General features: G+C 44.1%; 1 protein-coding gene across 2 annotated transcripts in view; it reads right to left on the reverse strand.

Annotated features, from left to right (window-relative positions):
- LOC146619468 (alpha-actinin-4-like) overlaps positions 1-19,591 on the reverse strand; it is a 57,439-nt gene that overhangs the window by 18,164 nt on the left and 19,684 nt on the right. For both annotated transcript variants that reach the window (XM_085371273.1, XM_085371272.1), the window contains exons 2-3: positions 2,210-2,324; positions 1,627-1,746 (exon numbers count right to left, since the gene is read on the reverse strand). In XM_085371273.1, the coding sequence (XP_085227399.1) occupies positions 1,627-1,746; positions 2,210-2,324 (235 nt within the window). The remainder of the gene's footprint in view (positions 1-1,626; positions 1,747-2,209; positions 2,325-19,591) is intronic.

Raw genomic sequence — 19,591 nt, forward strand, 5'->3', positions numbered from 1 at the left:
TTCAGGTAAATCACACTTGGCTGGTTGTGATTCATTTGGCTGCTCAGGTGCAAAACAAACAGCAGCGGTGAAACCGTTCAGAGGAGGATCAGTCCGATCCTGGTGTGAACAGGGACGCGAGGCGCACTCAGAGTTTCAGCTAATCTTGTAGCAGCAGCAGCTAGCTAGAAAATGACGTGCTTCAAGTTTAAAACCCTGGGAAACAACTTTTCAATTTGAAGAATCTGACCAGGGAAAGTGTGCACTGAGCATCCTGACAGAGGGTTTTTCCCTCTTCCATCTGCTACGTTTGCATTTTCCTCTCAGTTTCCAGCCGACGACCTTTAACGGGCTGCTGCTTTCACAGAAGGCCGGAGTGTGTTTACAGCGCGCAGTGTGCGCGCCATACTTTGTGTTCAGTGGTCACCAGTATCAGCAGCGTCATGCTACAGGAATGTCATGGTTGCTCTGATAGTAGGAGAAAGGTCAGCGTCCTGCAGCCAGCCGACCGACCGACCGACCCACCCACCCACCCACACACACACACACCTCTACGCCGCCCTCAGTCAGCAGGATGAAGATCGGTTTGACAGACATGTATCTTACCAGAGTTTCTTAGCAGAGGTTCTATCAGCAGAAGCTTAACGATGAAACGTCTCATTAGAAAAGCGTGTAAAGGAATCAGGGTGACATGTAGGAAATGAGAAGGAGTTGACACAATGCAGTGTGTGTGAAGTGACCCTGTAGTGTTATTGTGCCGACACTCACAACTTCAGCTGTGAACTGAAGCATGTTTTCAGCACTTTGTGGAATTAGCATTTGGGGGGAAAGACATGACCACTGAAGCCAGCCTTCAAGCCCCTCCCCCAGTTTAGCAGACAAAACAACTGCCAGGTGGTGTCACCAAGATGGCTGCTGAGTGGAAAGACCTGCTTCTGCGAGGACTTGGTAAAAGTGTCACTGCGCATCAAATCAATCGCATGTGAAAGTTCACAGCTGACCACGTCACCTGTTACGGAACGACTTAAATGTCTTATCAGGGAAATTATGGAGAGCCAGGAGTGACAAAATGAATTAACTAAATACACTTAAATACACCATTAAATAATTAATTAAATGCTCGTTCATTACATTTAAAACATTTAATAAATTATTTAACGGCATATTTAATTCATTTTGGCCCTCCTGGCCCTCCTTAGAAAATACAGTGTCTTTAAATAAATACAACTCAACTCTTTGGATTGAGGGAAATTTTGGAGCGCGAGTACCAACAAACCGTACCTACACCTCATAGTCTGAGCCCTGTTTGTCCGGAGCTCCCTGACACTGTTGCATACCACAGCACAGTGAGCACAGCTTTGATAGAAAATAAGGAAAAAAGGAAAATCTGCGTCTACATTAAAAGGCCTTATTAGTTTTAACGTCTTCCTGCTTTGAATCGCTTTCACTCACATTACAGCTGCAATTAGTGGCTCCCATTTAAGGACCATTAATGAGCCGAAGCTCACCACTAAGTATAAAATCACCACGAATGTTCACTTTCAGCCACGCTTTCAAACATTTAAGCGAACCGCTCCGATTAGATCTGCAGTTAGTGAGAGTTTTAACTTCACACTCGTGCCGGCAGTGACGTGAATGAAGGCTCACCCTCTGCTCCAATAGACACCAGCTTGACTCCCTTGCTGGCGATGAAGTCCAGGGCTTTGTTTACATTGTTGATCTTGTGGACCCTCATCTTGCCTCTTTCAGGTTTGGGTAACCGTTCGCCTGCAAACACACAGGAACAGAGAAAAGAGCCACTTAGCTGAGGTTGAGCATGTTTCCACGGGCAACATTCAGGGAGGTTTAAGTTACAGCAGCGACGCCGGCTTCACTTGAAACTGGAGTGAGTTTGAAAAGGAAGCCACATCTGAGCCCAAACGTCATTAGTGAATGACAGCAGTGCTAACACAAACAGCTCCACTGCTACAAACCCAAACCCACTGCTGTGTCTTTAAATGCCTGCGATTAATACTGATGTCGGAAACTGGGCGACGACACCCCGGAGATGCTGTGCATCGTCAACATCTGAAAATATTTTTCCCTCTCATTGAGACCCACAAGTTTTTCTGCGGCTTCTGTGTGACTCACTCCAGAAACACTTCATTATTGCAGACGTTTAATTAAAAACTTGTACACCCGCCCTAATTTTCTGACGACTCCGGCTCTCTGAGGTCGGACGGTGACTCACCGGAGATGACCTCGAGCAGCAGCATGAGTTTGAGCCCATCCCTGAAGTCCTCCTCGATGTTTTCGATCTGCGTGCCGGCCTTCCGCAGGTGGGAGTTGCACCACGCCGTGAACGTCTGCGCGAGAGCAAAGGAGGGAGAAAAAAAAAGACAATTGGGGTTATTTGCAGCCCGGGTCAAAATATTTGTGTAGCTTTTATAATAATAAACCACTTTGAATAGTGAATGAAAGAAAATGAAATTCAATGGGCAGGAAGGGAGGTCAGGGAGACACTTTGATAAGACAGGAAGTGCAGGGAGAAACACGACGTGAAAGTTTAACTACATGTCACACACGAAGATGTGGAGTTGGCATTTCAGTAGCAAAACACTTCATGCATAGTTACCCTACAAAGTCGTTTAAGCTAAAAAGACAGAAAACTAACCAACCCAGCCCCATCTTGGCTCTCAGTGTCTGACGCTGCTGTCATTAAAAGGTCAGCACACAATGCCAACGATCTACTTTATTATTTTTACTTGCAATCAGACGGACATCTGAGTAAATCAGCAAATCATGCACATCCACCGCTGCTTGGAAACAGTGTATTGGTTTTTCTGGTTAGCCGTCATTCTTTAAAAACACATTAGAGGTAGGCGCGCGACTGCAGATCCTGCAGCACTTTTTTTTTTTAAACAAAATTTTGTCACATCACTCTCCAAACATCTCAATTGCAGCACAACATCAGACTGTCTAACACACTTGGACGCATTCATCTGTTACATGACTCATTATGCAAGTTGGGGAAAGTGCGTAAAAATGCCAAGAGACTAAAATACATGGAGGTCGAGCATGCACACTTTCAGCAATGGTGCAAGCAGAGATTGAGGTCAGTATTTTTTGTCATTGTTCAAAACAGAAAAACTGTAATTTATGTACTTGAGAGATTAAAGAGGCAGTTTTAAGCAACACGAAAGCTCTGGAGATGAAATGTAGGTGTAGCTTTACGAGGAACTGTCCAGTAGGAGAAGTGACGGTGACAGGGAAGACCTTCCAGCAGGAAGGGTTTGACAATAAAGACATAAGGTAAAACAAAAGGAAGCACAGCAACAACCTGTATGTTAGTGTTGAATAAAGTTTAACAATAAAAATAACTGAATCTAGCTTAAAGTCAACCCATCTCCAGAACAGGCCTCACTTAACTCATACTGACTCATACCTTCTTCTGATTGGCTGACACATGCAAACAGCAGGTTTTTTAAAGTGGGTGGAGCTTCTATGCTCACAGTCAGAGTTGTGTGCCCACATGACCTACATGTTATCCCCCTTTACCAAGCAAGAGCCAAGACAGGCCATGTTTAGTGTGAGTACCCATCAGTCTAGCAGTGTTTGTATCTATGTGCAAGATCATTAAAATGGCAAGTGCTCGTTAAATGAGAAAAATTGGGAAGTTTATTTTTGTAATATGCTGAAAATGTCCCAAAGCTCAGAGAAATAACTGGTGCACATGTTTGTTTAAAAACTAAATAACCTAAACATCTAAGCATGAAGCAGTCTAATCCAAGTATGTGCATCAGCGCACTTGGAAGGCAGCACAAAATCCAGAATGTAAACTGAGACTCAGACGGGACACACAACAGACACACAACAGACAACTTTGATAACTTCCCAGCTTTAAAAAGGGACTTGTGCTCATTTCCAGTATGTCTGTTTTCAGCCTTGTGTCTACAGTAGCTTTGCATGATTCACAGCACAAACTCATTCTGATTTGTCTCAGACCATCTTGCACTCTTCCTGAAATGAGCTGTTAAGCTCCTCCCCTCTGACGAGCCAGCTTTCTTCTGATTGGCTGCCCCTCGTACAAAGAGGGTTTAAACATCAGCTCACAAGGATTACGTCAACAAATGGTGATATCAATTTTCAATCTGTGGTCATATTTAATGAGCCTCCACCAGAGTTAACAGTTTGTATTTAAAGTCTATCAGCCCACTTCACCCACCCACACTTCCTTTACTCCACGTCTCCTGAGCTGTGTGTTCATAAACATTATGACAGGGTGCTGCTCGCCGCCCTGCCCCTTTACCCGCTATCCCACTGTGGATACTGGCACAAAGCACCCATTGAGCCTCTTGGATAATGGCACCCTTCAGCCCCCCGTACACTCCCTCAGCCCGCTCCCACTGCCTCTCCCTGACCCTCCCCCAGACCGCCCGATACCAACCCCCTCCACCCGACACACACAATTACACAGAATGAGGCCGAGGACAGAGAGGAAGGAGGAGGAGGAGGAGGAGGAGATACATTTCACATAAACAAACGGACATACAAACAAGGTTGGTGGGCAGGAGGGGGAAGAGTGACAAAAGACAATGCCCTCGCTAACACACAATGCAGGAGGAAGTGGCACTGCAACGACAGGAAGTTACAGCTCGGTTTAACACAGAGCAGACAATCAGAGCGAAGATGCATTCATCACTGGACGCGGCTGTCAGCTGTCACCAAGACGCCGCACCGGAGCCACGAAGCCGGCAAACTGTCGTCATCCAAACATATCAACAGTTTACTCATTTTCTAATCTTTCTCTGCAACACAGTCCAGCTTTTGAGAGCGTATTTCACCTCGCACTCACTCAACGTTTCACAGTTTGAAAATACTTTACACAATGCGCCTTGCAAAGCCCATTTCCCATCATTCATACAGGGCTGATGTCTGGCATTCCTTACAGAGTCCAAGTGGTGCACACAACATCTACAAGCGCACACCTGTGCTTTGCAAAGTAAAAGAAAAAAAATGGAGAGTCTCCATTTTCAACCATTTCTACAAACGTATTATTCAGTCCACCTTAAACTTAACAAATGTACTTCTGGGCACCCGAGTAAGTGCAGTGCCGTGTTAGAGGCCACATTCAGGCTACGAGCTGTTCTCTCTGCTCCACTCTGTAAAGTTACTGTATAGTTGACTGAAACTAAACCAAATCCAAGTGTAGAGAAAAAAATACACTTTTAAACCAAAACTAAAAGACTTTAGAAATAACAGAAATCGAGCTGCTGTGCATGTGTCGTGTGATGGTCTGAGACGCGTTTGTACTGAAATAACTGCTCTATGTTCTCACTGCAGACAAACAGCACCTATAACAGCAGTGAAAAGGAACAAGAATGCAATACCGAACTGAGCTTGTACTAAAAAGAAACCAGGAAGCCCATAAAAGACACTATATGATCTTTCTCAGTTCTAAATTTAAAATAAGAACTAATTAAAAACACCACACACACACACACACACACGTCTGAATGGCTGATTCTGTGAGGACGTTTTACGTGAATGTGTTCTCTATTCTCAGTGCCTTAACGAAACCCGAATCTGAGCCTAAACTGAGTTCAAAACCTGAAACAGTTTTCTGAAAGAAGTTGAAAATAATAAAAAATAAGAGCTGTACAAACAGTTCAGACGTTTCTAAAGTTCATGACTGTCTAATGAGTTTCTCAAACACATCTGGGCACGCTGATGTTTCATTTGTTTTAATCGGCTTTGGTTTCCTGTTACAAATGACTTCCATCTCTAGTGAGTTGAGAAACGGTAACCCGGGACGTTTGATTCTCGTTTTTCATTGGTTAGCATGTGTGAGATGCACCTGGGCAGGTGGAGAAAAATGGCGTCTGTGTTGAAGCAAACTGAAAGGCAGTGATGGTCTTCTCCTCTATATGCACACTAAAAAAAATAAAAGAGCTCCATTGACAGTAAAGTCTATTTTGCTGATGTCATCATTCTTGTGACAGCAATCACTCTACTGGCAAAGTAGCATTCGTGGCCTTCCTCCAGGGTCAAAGGTCAGACCTCAACAAAGCATTGAAGGACTCTTCAGCCTGCTTTATCTGAATTTAAAACAGCCCTCCAGGCTGGTCCATCAGGCTGTTGCGTGTCTGTCATAGTTCAGGTCTTGTTTTGTTTTTTTATAGTGGACACACAAAGCCTGCCTCTGGCTGAGCGAGGCCATTCACTGACAGCAAGGAGTGGAGCTGCTGAGAGGATCTTACAGGCCGATGTGAACCACGCCGAGAGGACACTATGCAAGAAAAAGCAGCTACAAGAGCTTTGCCGTCCATTCACCAGCAGGCTGATGAAAGTCCACTGAACCTAACCAGACATGTATCGTCTAACTCTTGGATGACATTTAAATGAGCGTTTAAAATGCAAAATGTCAAAAGCGGCTTGCACATTTGCGTCTTTTATCCCCACAGTTGGGCGTCTTTCATGCCAGCGGAGCTGGGTGTAGTGTACTTGAAGGACTGGCTAAATTTAAAGGTAACAGAGTGCCAGCGAAGCCTGTTAAACCTGTCTGTGTTGCCACACACAGCAGATCAGATCAGAGGATTTCTGACCTGAGCCGAGGACACGGATAACCAGCTGACCGCCATGCAGGTCTGAGATGAGTAATGCTGGATCTCCGTGGTAAGACGGTTTACTTTTAAAGGCATGAGGGCTCTTATCCTCTACCATCTATTACATAACTTTAGCAGTATGTGTTGGCTTACTGCCACTCTCACCTTTACATGTTACCAGAGTAACAGAACTATGAAACTATGTAACAATATAGATTTTTCTTCGTCCCATTTATTCCGCATTTTAGCCCAGAAACAAAAATATCCGTTAGTGAGTGTTACCATCAGTCGTTTATCCTTCTACCACACCATCTTTAATGAACGGTAACTTCTTTATTCATTTAATTAAAACTGATGGGACATTGCAGACATATACTGTCATCAGCTGTAGGGATTCATCGACCCCACTGAGTCGCCACTCTATTTTTCCTGAACCAACAACTCCAGTGTCTGATTTTGGTGTGTGTGTGCGTGCAGCCGAGTCATCAGTGTAACCCTCAACAGTCTCTCATGTGCGAGGCTACAGGGTCAGAGGACAAAGCAGAAATTCATGCATGTGAGACAAGTGAAAGCATGCAAGCTGTGCACAGCGATGCTGTCCATCACCCTCGTTTACATGCACCACTCCTTGGACAGGAATGTTTTTAAGAGACCAGAATTCAATATCCATCTGCATCACCTACACACACAAAAATTCCAGTTTTGCTGCCGACTTCAACTCAACTTCAAGCGTGCACACACACACACACACACACAGCAATTATCTCCACACCCTTCTTCTAATGAACGTGCAACTTTCTGACTACATACCACACACACAGCAGTGTGTGTGTGTGTGTGTGTGTGTGTGTGTTCTCTATATCACACACCCTTTTTCTTCCCAAAACTGATGAGCTCACTATTAAAGCAACCACACACACACACACACACACACACACACACACTCTCCATCAGTCTCGTACCTGCTGGGGTCTCATGATTCATGTATTTCACATCTCACACTCTCATGATTAAGACCCCTCCTCTCGAAACACACACACAGTTTATAAATATACACGGAGAGCCTATGCAGAGGTGGTGAAACCACACACACTCCATGTCAGTTAGATTTTCTCACACCCTCCTCCTGTACCGGCAGCAGTCAGCGAGTAAAACAGGCTTCCAGCCGGGCAGGCTCGGACATGCAGTGAGGTGAGCTCAGAGGAGGAAACAGAGCTGTTTGGTGGCAGAAACGCTGAGCTGATGTGCAGTTAACCATCCGATAACACGACTGTTACGTCTAGAGCCAAGCATGCGTTGAAGTGTGAGGCTCAAACATCAACAGATGGTTCTTTGCTTTCCGTGACTTCACAGATAGTTTTACACCTTTTGTAGCAGCGGCGTTCACCTGCTGCACCGTTTCTCCTGCACAAATCTATGCCCAAAATCAAAAATCACTATTATTTAACTCACTGATTTAATACAATACAAATCAACTTTTTAAATTAAAAAGGGGCTGAATTTAAAACCTGCTAAAGCCCGGGGAGGGTTTGGACTTCTAAGCCTGCGTTTGCAACCTAAAAGTCAAATAAATAATAATTATTATTATTTTTATTATTAGAATAATTCTCGTTTTAGTATGGATGGAGGCCAAAATGGTAACTAAATGTAACTGCTCATTGCTCATTTTTGCATCAACAGCTCTGTTCATTAAAACCCTGAAAAGAGGAAATGAAAAAAAGCCAGCACGACTTGGAGAGATGAGAAAGTGACTCAACAGTACAGCGATCAGCTGTGTCAGCGTGAGAATTGCTAAAATATTGCATGCTGTTGCATCCGGTTTGCAATGATAGTTAAGGTAAAGATGCTCTTCCTTATTTTCTGAGTCATGTATAAACTGCAGCAACTGCAGATCTGAAATATGGAGCAAAGATTTAAGTAACGGGGGTGGGGGTATGTACGAGTATCCTCCTGAGCCACAAGCGCCGGCTTCAGGCTGCTCTAGATGTTTTTCTTCCAAACCGTTCAGCTCATCTCAGGCGGCGGCTGAACCGAGGGGCTGCACAAAGGCCCAGTGTGAGACAAACGGCGCTTATTTTTTAACTGCGAATCATGCAAAGTACTCCAGCAGAGTCCAAGAATAAAAATAAAGAGAAACGAGCAGAATAGGTCCACTTTAAAGGGGTTATACGTGGACCTGCTGGCAGGAGGTACGACCTCAAGGAACTTGGACGGCCCCATAGAAGTCTGGACCGGCTGTACCAGACTCTGCTGGGCCAAAACCATGCTGGCCTGGCCCTGTGAATAAAGCTCAGTAACTAGTCTGGCCTGGCCTGACACAAGGCCTCCTATTCTTAGATGCACACCAATTAAAAAAGGGCTGTGGCGTGTGACACAGCAGTGCTGCTACTGCTGCACACACTTCCTCCACTTTGTCCGTGTGACAGTTTGCTTTGTGTGTGAACTCAATGAGTAAACAATCTGAATGTACATGTTTATTCTGTCAACACATACGGACCAAAAACAACAAAGCCTTCATTTAAGAACATCAGGACAGCCGTGCTACAGTCAGAGTGGGAAACTGTGCCGTCCCACAGGAGCCACGGTCGGAGGAACCTGGGAGTGTTCCTAGTTTGAGGACTAAGACAAGTGAGAAGGAGGAACCAGCCTGAAGCTAAACGAGTGAACAGCTGTTTGCAGATCAACACTTTCCTGAGGCTGATAGAAACATTCAGACAACTGGCAGCATCTCCGACTGTGAAACAACAAACGATAAAGATCAAGTGGGATGCAGTGCCAAAGCCAGGTGTAACGCTTCTACAGGCAGAAGGAAAGCCGGCCGAGATGCTCGTAAATACGCGCGGTCATCGGACTTCTGCTAATCGTGACAGCGAAGCAGAGCAAGAACAGAAGGACGACGGAGCGGAGCCCTGCTGCAGAGGTTCCTCCGGTCTCATTATCCTCTCAAGTCTGGACAGGTGATCATTAACATGTGTGCACACACACACAAACACACACAGACTGAGGCAGCCTCCCTCGTGTGCTGACAGGTAGTCAGTAATGTAAGGACAATCTTTCACCACGGCGCACACACACCTCCCAGAGGGAGACGACAAACATGTAATTGCCGTGCGCTTCTTGGCCGGCCTAATGCCCCCTCAGATATGCCATTATGTGAGTCAACAGCTCAACGCCAACTGTTTTCAACAAGCACCATCGCTTGCGTTCAGTCAGACACACAGACTCTCTGGAGGGGCCTTAATATAGCAGCTAACAGAAACAAAGGAAAGGGAGGATTAAGGAGAGGAGGTTAGGAGGGGAGGGCAGAGGAAATGGAGAGGAGGGGGGTGCAGGCAAAGATCAAGAACGGGAGGAGGAATAAAGAGGCAATAAAAATGTGGGAAAAGATGGAAAAATGTTGCTAAAAAACAGAAGACAGACAATCTTTTATCTGATTTTGCCCACAAGAGGCTGAAACAAAACCAACTCAGAGCTTCAGATGGTGCCACTTTATCCATCCATCCCCAGATTTAAAAAAAGCAAACAAAAAATAAATTAAAAAAAACACCCTTAATTAAAAAGTAAAGTAACTTTACCATTACAGTGAGAAGCTAAATGAGGGTCACAGATGGGTGAATGTGGGATAAGAGGTTTAAAAAAAAAAAAATAAAGCAATCTGGTGGGATGAAAGCTGAAGAGGACGATCAACAGATATTTATGAGAAACAAATGAATAGAAAATTAAAGGATGCAAGAAAAGCAAATAAATGAATAAAACGTTTTATTTGAAGTTTCCCCCTCCTCTTCAGGAAGCACAAAAGTCCCGCCCGGGCCTTCGTGGACCTGAGATCTCTGCCGCCGCAGGACAGAGGCTGAGATCATCGTCATTAACCAACCGGAGCAGACTGAGGAGACTCTCCCTCCACAGGGAAATGCACACTTACAGTTTTAATCTCTTACATGGAACGAGCATGTTTCCCTGAAACAATCAGATGTGCCACGCACGCCAACAAACAATCTACTTCAAACGAATTTTGTTTTACACCAGACGACGTCTTCGATTTACAGGCCAGATTCCCCTGTAAATCTGTGCAGGAATCTGTCCACTTAAAAAACACGCTGCATTATTAATGACCACTTAGTCTGATTGGCTGGAAGTCTGGATGCGGGTTAATCTCATGGAAAAAAAACCCAATAATAAGAAAAAGTAACAATGAGGAATTATTATTGGATCCTTTTTTGAAAGGATTTTCAAAAGCTGAATTTGTTTCTGCAAAGGTGCCACACAACTCCCTTCATAACGACTCTGCAGGGTCTTTGTGTGTGACTGGCTAATGTTAGCCGTCTGGCTCAGCTCGCTTTCACTAATTCAAGTCACAGGAGCAGGTCGTCTCCTCTTGTGCTTGTGCAGTTGGTGCAATTTGGAACATTTCTGGAGTCATTTGACAATAATATGACCTGCTGTAACAGCTGTGCTACAGTTTTTTGGAACGAAATTCTATTATTTTATTAGTATTTATCAGCCAAATCGGCATTAATTTGCAGGTGTTTCACGTCTAGCTAATAAGATAACTTTCTGGCCCAAATGCAGTCAGTGGTCCAAAGAACCAACATCTGGGCGACTGAAATGCTAAGCAGAGTCCTGAGATCCACAGATTGAGTCATGCATGCTCCATCAAAAGTGTGAGTGAAAAGAGTAAGATGCTGCTCGTCTCCCTGCAAATAACATTTTACCCCCCAACAAAAGCAAACCACATGTAAATGTCACTTCTTTGCAGCTATGTAAACAATGATGAGTAACACAGCTTGTGCTTGGCTGCAATGCAAACTCAAACTACACAAGTTGCATACAGCATAACGTATAGCAGGGTGCAGTCAAGCTTCTGAGTATGCATCATCTGACATTCTGTTATGCAACAGTTTCTTTTACAGTAAAGGGACTTAACGTCACTCTGATCCAAACTACAATTCCAGTTTAAATTCCAAGATAAATGACGACATGTTCATTTATCTGCAGCAGGAAGTTTTCCAGCAGCTGGGTGGAGGCTTTCAGTGTTCTGCTGCTGTTTTATGAGAGGAAACTTTCAAGGTAAAGAGAAAGGAAAGGAGACAGGAAATAAGGAAGAAAAGGGAGGGAAGGGGACAAAGTGTCAAACGATGTGGCTATTTATTCATTTATTACGTCTCTTCCTGTCTTTGTTACTCAGAGTCCTTCCACGGGTCAGGTTGCACTCACACACAGCCTCCCCGACCTATTTTAGGATCAGTTGGGTCCCCTTACGATAACAGGGCCGCATTTTTATACACAACAGGAACAACATTAAAATATTCATGCAGTAAATAACTGTAGCTCAGGATTTTCCAGCTGGTCTCTGACTCCATGTTGTGAAAGATGTTGGTTTTATTTCTCGCTGACAGAAGGGAAAAAAAAGGAGAAGTTGATCAATCCAGAATTTTTATTTGCAGTCATTCCAACTTGAACCATCGTATCACTCGGCACACACATGGCATAATACCACACTCCCATTTTAATGGTCTCTTGCCCACTGCGTCTGCATATTTACACATTATATGAGGCAATACTGTCCAGCTGTGTGTCAATAAAGACTGCTGGTGACTTGGGCAACGAATCACACAGGCCATCGTTGCACAAAGACATGGTGACACAGCAGCGGCCTGCAAAGAGAATATGGGGCTGATGTGGTTGGCATTTACGTTTCAGGGCTTTGGCTGACGCATTAGGTCGCCATATAAAAGTTTGGGGTCTTAAAATGCTTTTGAGCCATGGAGACTTTTTCCAAACCTCCTGCGATTCTTTGAGCAACTCCTTCCTTTTTGTTCCGCCCACACTGCAGGAACTACAAACTACTCTGGAACCTGGTTTTTGGGGACTATTTCAGGTCCTACTTTAGGACCGTTACACTCTGGCACATTGGTCGAAATCGGATACTGCCAAAGACTTGATGGCCGAGTGCTAGTTTATTAACCTGACGTAACATTTAGGACCACAAATCCAGATATTAAAAAACACACTCCGTTAGCATTCATCAACATCAGCTGTGTAAGTAACAAGTAGATCTACTGAAGTCCATTAGGCCCATAAGCATCAGAGGAAACATCCCTTTGACTCCACATCAGTTTTTACATCATAGGAAAGTTAAGCTAAAGTCCACACCAACCTGTAGCTGCTTCACCTGGGCCACACAATTATCGCAATACTGTTACAGCGGGTGGAGCGAACATTCAATGTGAACCCGTCACAGCGTTGGGTTTAACCAGTCTTCTGGTTCAAACTCTGCTGTCAACATGAAACCCACAAGAAGCACCAAACCCTCAACGGTTAGCAGGCTGTCACATTAGTGATCGTACTGACAGTGTAAACGCACAATAGCAGAAGTTTAAAGCAAAAAAATTAAATATAAACGGCTTCTTAAAAAGACAGCAATTCGTTTTTTAGAGAACTTTTCTTCTTGTCTTCTAAATTTAAAACTAATAACAATCCAAAGTCTGTGCCATCACTGTGGCGCTTAAAAGGCTACGATAAAACAACTACTGGTACTTAGACGGAAACGGCTGAGTAACTTGCAGTGAAGCAATAAGCTGGTGGAGTAGTCGAGGGTAAACACCACCCAGTTTGTTAACAATAGGCATCAATGATTAACGGAAAAATGGAAAACCATTCGATTAATATCCAACTTCCATCCGGTCCAGAAAGTTACACATTATTAAGTTCCACCACGTAAGCAAGATTTTTCCAAGTTCATCCCACAAGGAGTGTCAACGGAGACGAGCTGAAGACGAGCGAGCAGAGAATCATGTTCTGTTTGTTCAAATAAACCAGTTTGTGTCACAGACTTTAATTCTTTGGTGACAGCTCATAGCAGGAGGCGGCCGCGCGGGGCGACATCTAATGAGGCTCTTCCTGGGTTTAAATGAAGGGACGAGCGGCGATGAGAGACAAAAGGCTCCCAGAGTGGGCTTTGATCTGCTCTCCAGAACAGGAGACCAACCAAACTGGATGAACCAAGCACACAAAGCACGAGTGTTTTATAGCAACTGAGCACACAAAGAAAACGAACAGATTTATTTGCACCAAATGTTGTGCGTTATTGCTTTCCAGATGTGTCTGACTTTTTTCCCCCGTTTGCAGGAGGAGATAAAATTATCCAGATAGGAGAGGGAGGAGGAAAAAAATACATTTTTGTTGTCTCAACTTTGCAGCACTCGCTCCAGCGACTCCACCCTCTTCAGCTGGCAAAACAAACCACAAGCATCTCTGCAAATTTGCTTTTTTTCATGCCTGAGACTGCAGAGTGGTGACAGGATGACGGGTAAAGGTAAGGAGCGGGCTGAGAGAGGCACGCTGAATCAAAGGCGACTGTCAGCTCTGCTGCACACGACAGATGTCAGGAATGCCTGCTATGTTCTTCCTCCCTCAAACTCCCTTTCTAACAAATCTTCACTCTCTCCCCGTCTCCTTTCACCATCATTCTGGTTCATGTCAGCTTGTTCCTGTACACACAAATCACTTGACAGTGAGAAAAGCTCTTGTAATGCATCCTTAAGAAATCTCGGTTGTGCAAGTAGCTGTTTGGCAACACAGCATCGCTCAGATTTAAATGGAGGACATAAAAGTGGGCTATTAAACATGATCACATAAACAGTTCAGTCCAAACAGAGAGTCAGTGGCCGAGATGATCACAAGGTGGAGCTGGGGCTGCGGTTTCTTTACGTTCCTGTAATTATCAAAGTGAAGGACCTCTCCAGCAAGCAAACGAATGCAAACACTCCTTCACAAATACGTTAACAGAAACTCATGAATGGAAAACAAGATCAAGGCAGACCTTACAACCTAGGCGAAAAGTAACAATTTTTTTTTTTAATGTAACATTTTGGTTTTTTTATTAATGTTTTAATGATAAAAGATTCAGGCCAGTAATCGAAACATTTTTTGGTATTCATCCATTCTTACAGAAAATTAAGACGTGAAACTAAACCATGGATTTCTTACAGATCTTCATAAAAAGGATAAACGTGGAATAAACCCAAATGTGCAAAAGATGATCATCATCTTGAAACATTGTGCTTGTTTACACCGATTTAAGAGGACCTTCAGAGCTGCCACAACAAAATAAGAGCATCTGTGCTGAATCTGGCACAGAGCAATGACCACAGTGACACACACACACACACACACACACACACACACACACACACACGAGTCAGAGGATCTCTGCAGCTGAAAGGAACAACATGGACGTGTGTGATCAGCTCACAGAAGCGCTGAGAGGAGATAAATGGCATGAGACAACAATCAGATTCACAGAGAGCGACTCAGCCTTACTTGGCATCAGTATTTCCCCCTAATTGTGTGTCTGTTTTTCTCATATCACACCATCACTTCTTTTTCTCCTCAGCCAATCAGCAGCCAGCTAATCCACTTCCTGTCTTTAGAGGCGCAGCACAGGAAACGGGGGGTGGAGGATGTCCATGCTAATTCTCCAGGAATGCAGCAGAAGAATCCAAGCGTGCAAATGTAAAACATTAACCGGAGAGCTCGTCAAATCGAGCATCTGAAGTCGCGTCCTTCTGCCCACTGACGCATCTGAAGGAGGGTGAGCTCGATGAGAAGGACGCTCGGGAAGTTGTAAAGGCCGCGATGAGTCAAAAGGAGCGGCCCGGCTCACGTAGAGAGTGAACTCACTGAGAAAGAGGCGACTGGGCTGCATTCAACAGATCTCTGGGACGCTGAATCCCAGAATCCCTTAAAGAAAGTTGACAGTGCGTGAAACCTTACAGGCTGAAAACTACAATCTCGCGTGTCCAAAAAAATCAACGCAATGATTTCCAAAAAGCAGGAGACACTCTCTGCCTCTCACTGAACACCATTCTTCACTTTTGGGAGGCCACACCTCAGGTGCACTACAATGCTGTGCAATAACGGCAGGTGTTGCAACGACTGACATCATTTTACAATCAGGGCCCTGTGCTTCGTACGTCGCTTACTACATCCAAGATCAAATGAAACATCCAAGACCAAATCATCGCGCTAACTCTGAGCTCGCTATTCCGGTTCCCCGAACACACCTGTTGTTGACGATTAGTATAGCTGGATGAAGTAATGTGAGATCACTGGGTGGCCCAACAGGGGCTACGCATCGATAGTAGAAACATTGATCGGCAACCCTTTGATTGGTCGGCGAAAATGTCGAAGGAGCGCGCTCGGTATTTTTCGGCAGCAGAGCAAGAACTCTTGAGTGAGGGATTTCAGGAGTTTCAGAGTTTAATTAAAACGCAAGGGAACACTGCAAAGGCTGCAAAAGCAAGGAGAGAGGGCTGGCAGAAAGTTGCTGACAAATTAAACTCGTAAGTAATTCAATAATAATGGAGTGGATTTATATAGCGCTTTTCAAGGCACCCAAAGCGCTTTACAATGCCACTATTCAGTCACTCTCACATTCACACACTGGTGGAGGCAGCTACGGTTGTAGCCACAGCTGCCCTGGGGCAGACTGACAGAAGCCAGGCTGCCATATTGCGCCATCGGCCCCTCTGGCCAACACCAGTAGGCGGTAGGGTAGATTTATCATATCACACCATATTATCCAATATTATATTACATTATATTATATTATAATATGTTATATTATATCCCCTTTCACATTAGAGCCACAACAGGACCCACTAGAACATGGGAACAAGTAAAAGTGAAATATAAGAATATTCTACAGAATGGTAATATTTATCACTTATATTGCTTGTCGTCTCTTGGAAAGAGACCCTGGAATAATCTGTTTGTTTGTTCATAACAGCAACCAAGAAAAGGGCAGAGCAAAAATAAAGACAGGTGGTGGTCCTGCACCCCCTCGTCAACAAGTTGGTTAAGTAAATAATACCCTCACGGGAAAATCGATATCTCTCTATGAGCACACTGTCGCGCTGAGCTAAAGGATCCTGTCTGTCCCGCAATATACGCTGAATTCTGAGGACTCTCCTTATCAATCTTGCACCTTCCGCAATGGGTTGGTCGCATATACGGACAGGACATGGCTGCGACAGACTTCCCAAATCCACCTTCGCTTTTATAGCCATGGTCTCCCATCTTGATTACACGAAGTAATCTGCAATTACTACTCTGAAATATGAATTACATCTGTAATAATCACATACATGTAATAGAATGTTAATAGTACATTTCCCTTTTTTAGGAAATGACCTGTGTGAAATCAATAAATGGATCAAGTGCTGCATTATCTTTAGTTACATTGCTGTTATTTATTTATGGTGAAACAGTGGTGGAATATCGCTGTTGCTTTCGTATGAATGACGCGGACATACCTGCGTGGCCGCGATCTAATCCTGTTTACATAAAGTAAACCTGCTCCCCAGCAGGTTTACGCTTACGGCTCTGTTGCTATGACAGCAAGTCCCGGATGGGCTTCGGGGAACCGAACGATCCAGGATCACGCAAAATCGTCAACAATCTCATCCAGCTAACTCACTTAGCGCGGTACGAAGAACAGGCCCCAGGGGCGTTAAAAGACGCCCAAGAGCTGCCACCGAATGACTCAGCCAACCTCTTTATCCTGCAGTGCATGACCTGAGGAAGTTTGACTTTATGATGTCAGGAAACATTTCAGAAGCGTGACACATCCAGCAAACACCTTGGCCAAAGTTTCTATAGTTTCCGTATCTTCAAGACTAAATACGCAGAGCTGAAAACGAGCACAATAGACTCAACGAGAGCTGCTTTCTTATCCTGTAGCAGATACGGATCCCGTTCAGGCGCCTGCTCAGACCAAGGCGGGGTTTGTGGATACACCTGAAATCTATCGTACCTCCACACGTTCAACTGGAACCTCGTGGAAAGGCGACCGAGAGGAGTTTAAACACTTTTATGCTCAAGGGAAGTGACCTTTACCCTTTCTTTCCACTAAATCTGACACCTTATGTTCCTCCTTCAAGTTTCAAGACAAATAATGACCCTTGTACAGCAACACGCTGCTCAACCTGGCTGCAGATTAGGGCTGCCACAAACGATTATTTTGATAGTCGACTAGTCACCGATTATTTTTGCGATTAGTCGACTAATCAGATCATCATCCATTAGACGTAAAACTACAGCTTATTGCACCAGCAGCATCTGCTCTTATATAACTATCATTAGCTTACAGCTTTAAGTGTTTAAGGTCTGTGCTAACTAAAAATAAAGACAAGATGATAGTTTATTAAATTTTAATGAAATTTGCAGATTGTTTCGGTGAAGTTTAATAAACTCCTTGCTATCTAAAATATAACAGGACACCGGAGTATATTCTCCAGCATCTCACACTTCTGATAATCAGCTGTCTGCTTGACGTTTATTCAGCTGTGTAAAAACTATAACTTTAATCTCAGCCAAACTGATTTACTCAGGAACAAATAAAATACTAAAAAAAAAAAGCCAAACAATAACATTTTAAGTTATCTAAGTGACTTATATATGTTTAACCTGAGTAGCGAAAGACGGCGGTGGGTTTGAAAACGATTTGCGGGAGTCCGGTGTTCTCACGGCGCTAGTGAGCCTAGCCCCCGGCTCGCTAACGAGCTAGTGGGTAACAGATGTCTCCGAAAACGTCGGAGCGCTTTTGAAAATATGTGGTGTCCTGATAAACTGAGCAGATATTTGAGGTTTACACAGCTACATTCTCGCCTGAAAATATGTTAAACGTTTATTTTGTGACCCAGAAAGAATAATAAGAGTAACATTAAAACTAACTAGCTACCGCCATTGTTGGAAACTGCGCTGGGCTGCGCTATGAATTCTGGGACACAGCTGCTTCTTCTTCTTCTTCGGGGTTTAACGGTAGCTGACATCCTTGTACATGCAATGCTGCCATCTTCTGTTTCAGTCCGTTATTACACTCTTAAATCCTGCCACTTATTCCTGCGTCTTTTGTGATCGTACAAAGTTTCAAACGACTCGTCGACTATTAAATCAGTCGTCGACGATTTTGATAGTCGACGTAATCGTGACTAGTCGACAAATCGTGGCAGCCCTACTGCAGATCAACTAAAATTATCACAAGTCAATAGAAGGGAAGGGAAAGAAGAAAGCACTCAGGCCTGTAACTGTTTAACAAAAGTTTCCTTTGACCTTGGAGTTGATTTTTTTTGTCTTGTAGCGTAAACCTGTGGGTGCTCCCCCCCGCTATTTTCCACACGTCCAGCTGTTCTGCAGGAGCTGGTTTGAGCTGCCAGAGGCGCAGCCGGTAGCCAAAGTGGTGTTCCCCTTCGTTCACCATTATAAAACCCGAGTGCTCCAATCACTGAATGAGCTGAGGTCATTATTATTACACACCCACTTTTCTCTTTGTGTGTCTGTGTGTTTTTACACAGTCCAAAATCAGGGGTTTGGCAGGCCTGACAGCAGTTGGCAGGGCGAAGCGTCAGCTGTTTGTGTCGGCCTTTTATTAAAACCGCTGGCTGAATCTTTCCAGAGCCCCTCTGACAGTTCTGCGGTTCTGTTGTTGATCAGTTCAGGCAGGAGGAAACTGAATCGGTCCACCAAACATGGCTTTGTTAGAAAGCATGCTGCACAGCCAAACTTACTCAGGTGTCAGTTTCTCCACATTTACAGTTTTGGAACATGTAAATGAGAAAATTAATCAGGCTAATACTTAAAAAATGCCTTCAAAGCAAAGAAAAAGCATTTTCTGAAAATCTATCTGCAGTTGTTACTCAGGAGGCAGAGCAGGTCATCCATTAGGCAGGCACTGAACACCACACTCCTGCTGGGGGACAATCTGAAGGCTCTTTGTTAAAGAAAGAAATATCACATTTATGTGACAGAGGCGTCTGCTGATAATGGTGGTGTGAGGTGCAGGAGAGCACACGTCTCACTCACATCGAGTCAGTGTTGATCAAATCATCAGCAAATACCAAATAATTTAACTCATTGGGGTTTTTACTAACGTGATGAGATGTTTATCGCCTCCTGGCTCTTACTGCCTGAAAGCTGAATTTCTAGGAACACATGGAAGTTATTTATTGTTTATATCTACAAGAGAA

The sequence above is a fragment of the Diplotaxodon limnothrissa genome, linkage group LG14 (genome assembly GCF_057381915.1).
Source record: "Diplotaxodon limnothrissa isolate DT_005_m linkage group LG14, D_limnothrissa_male_GT1.1, whole genome shotgun sequence".
Lineage (NCBI taxonomy): Eukaryota > Metazoa > Chordata > Actinopteri > Cichliformes > Cichlidae > Diplotaxodon > Diplotaxodon limnothrissa.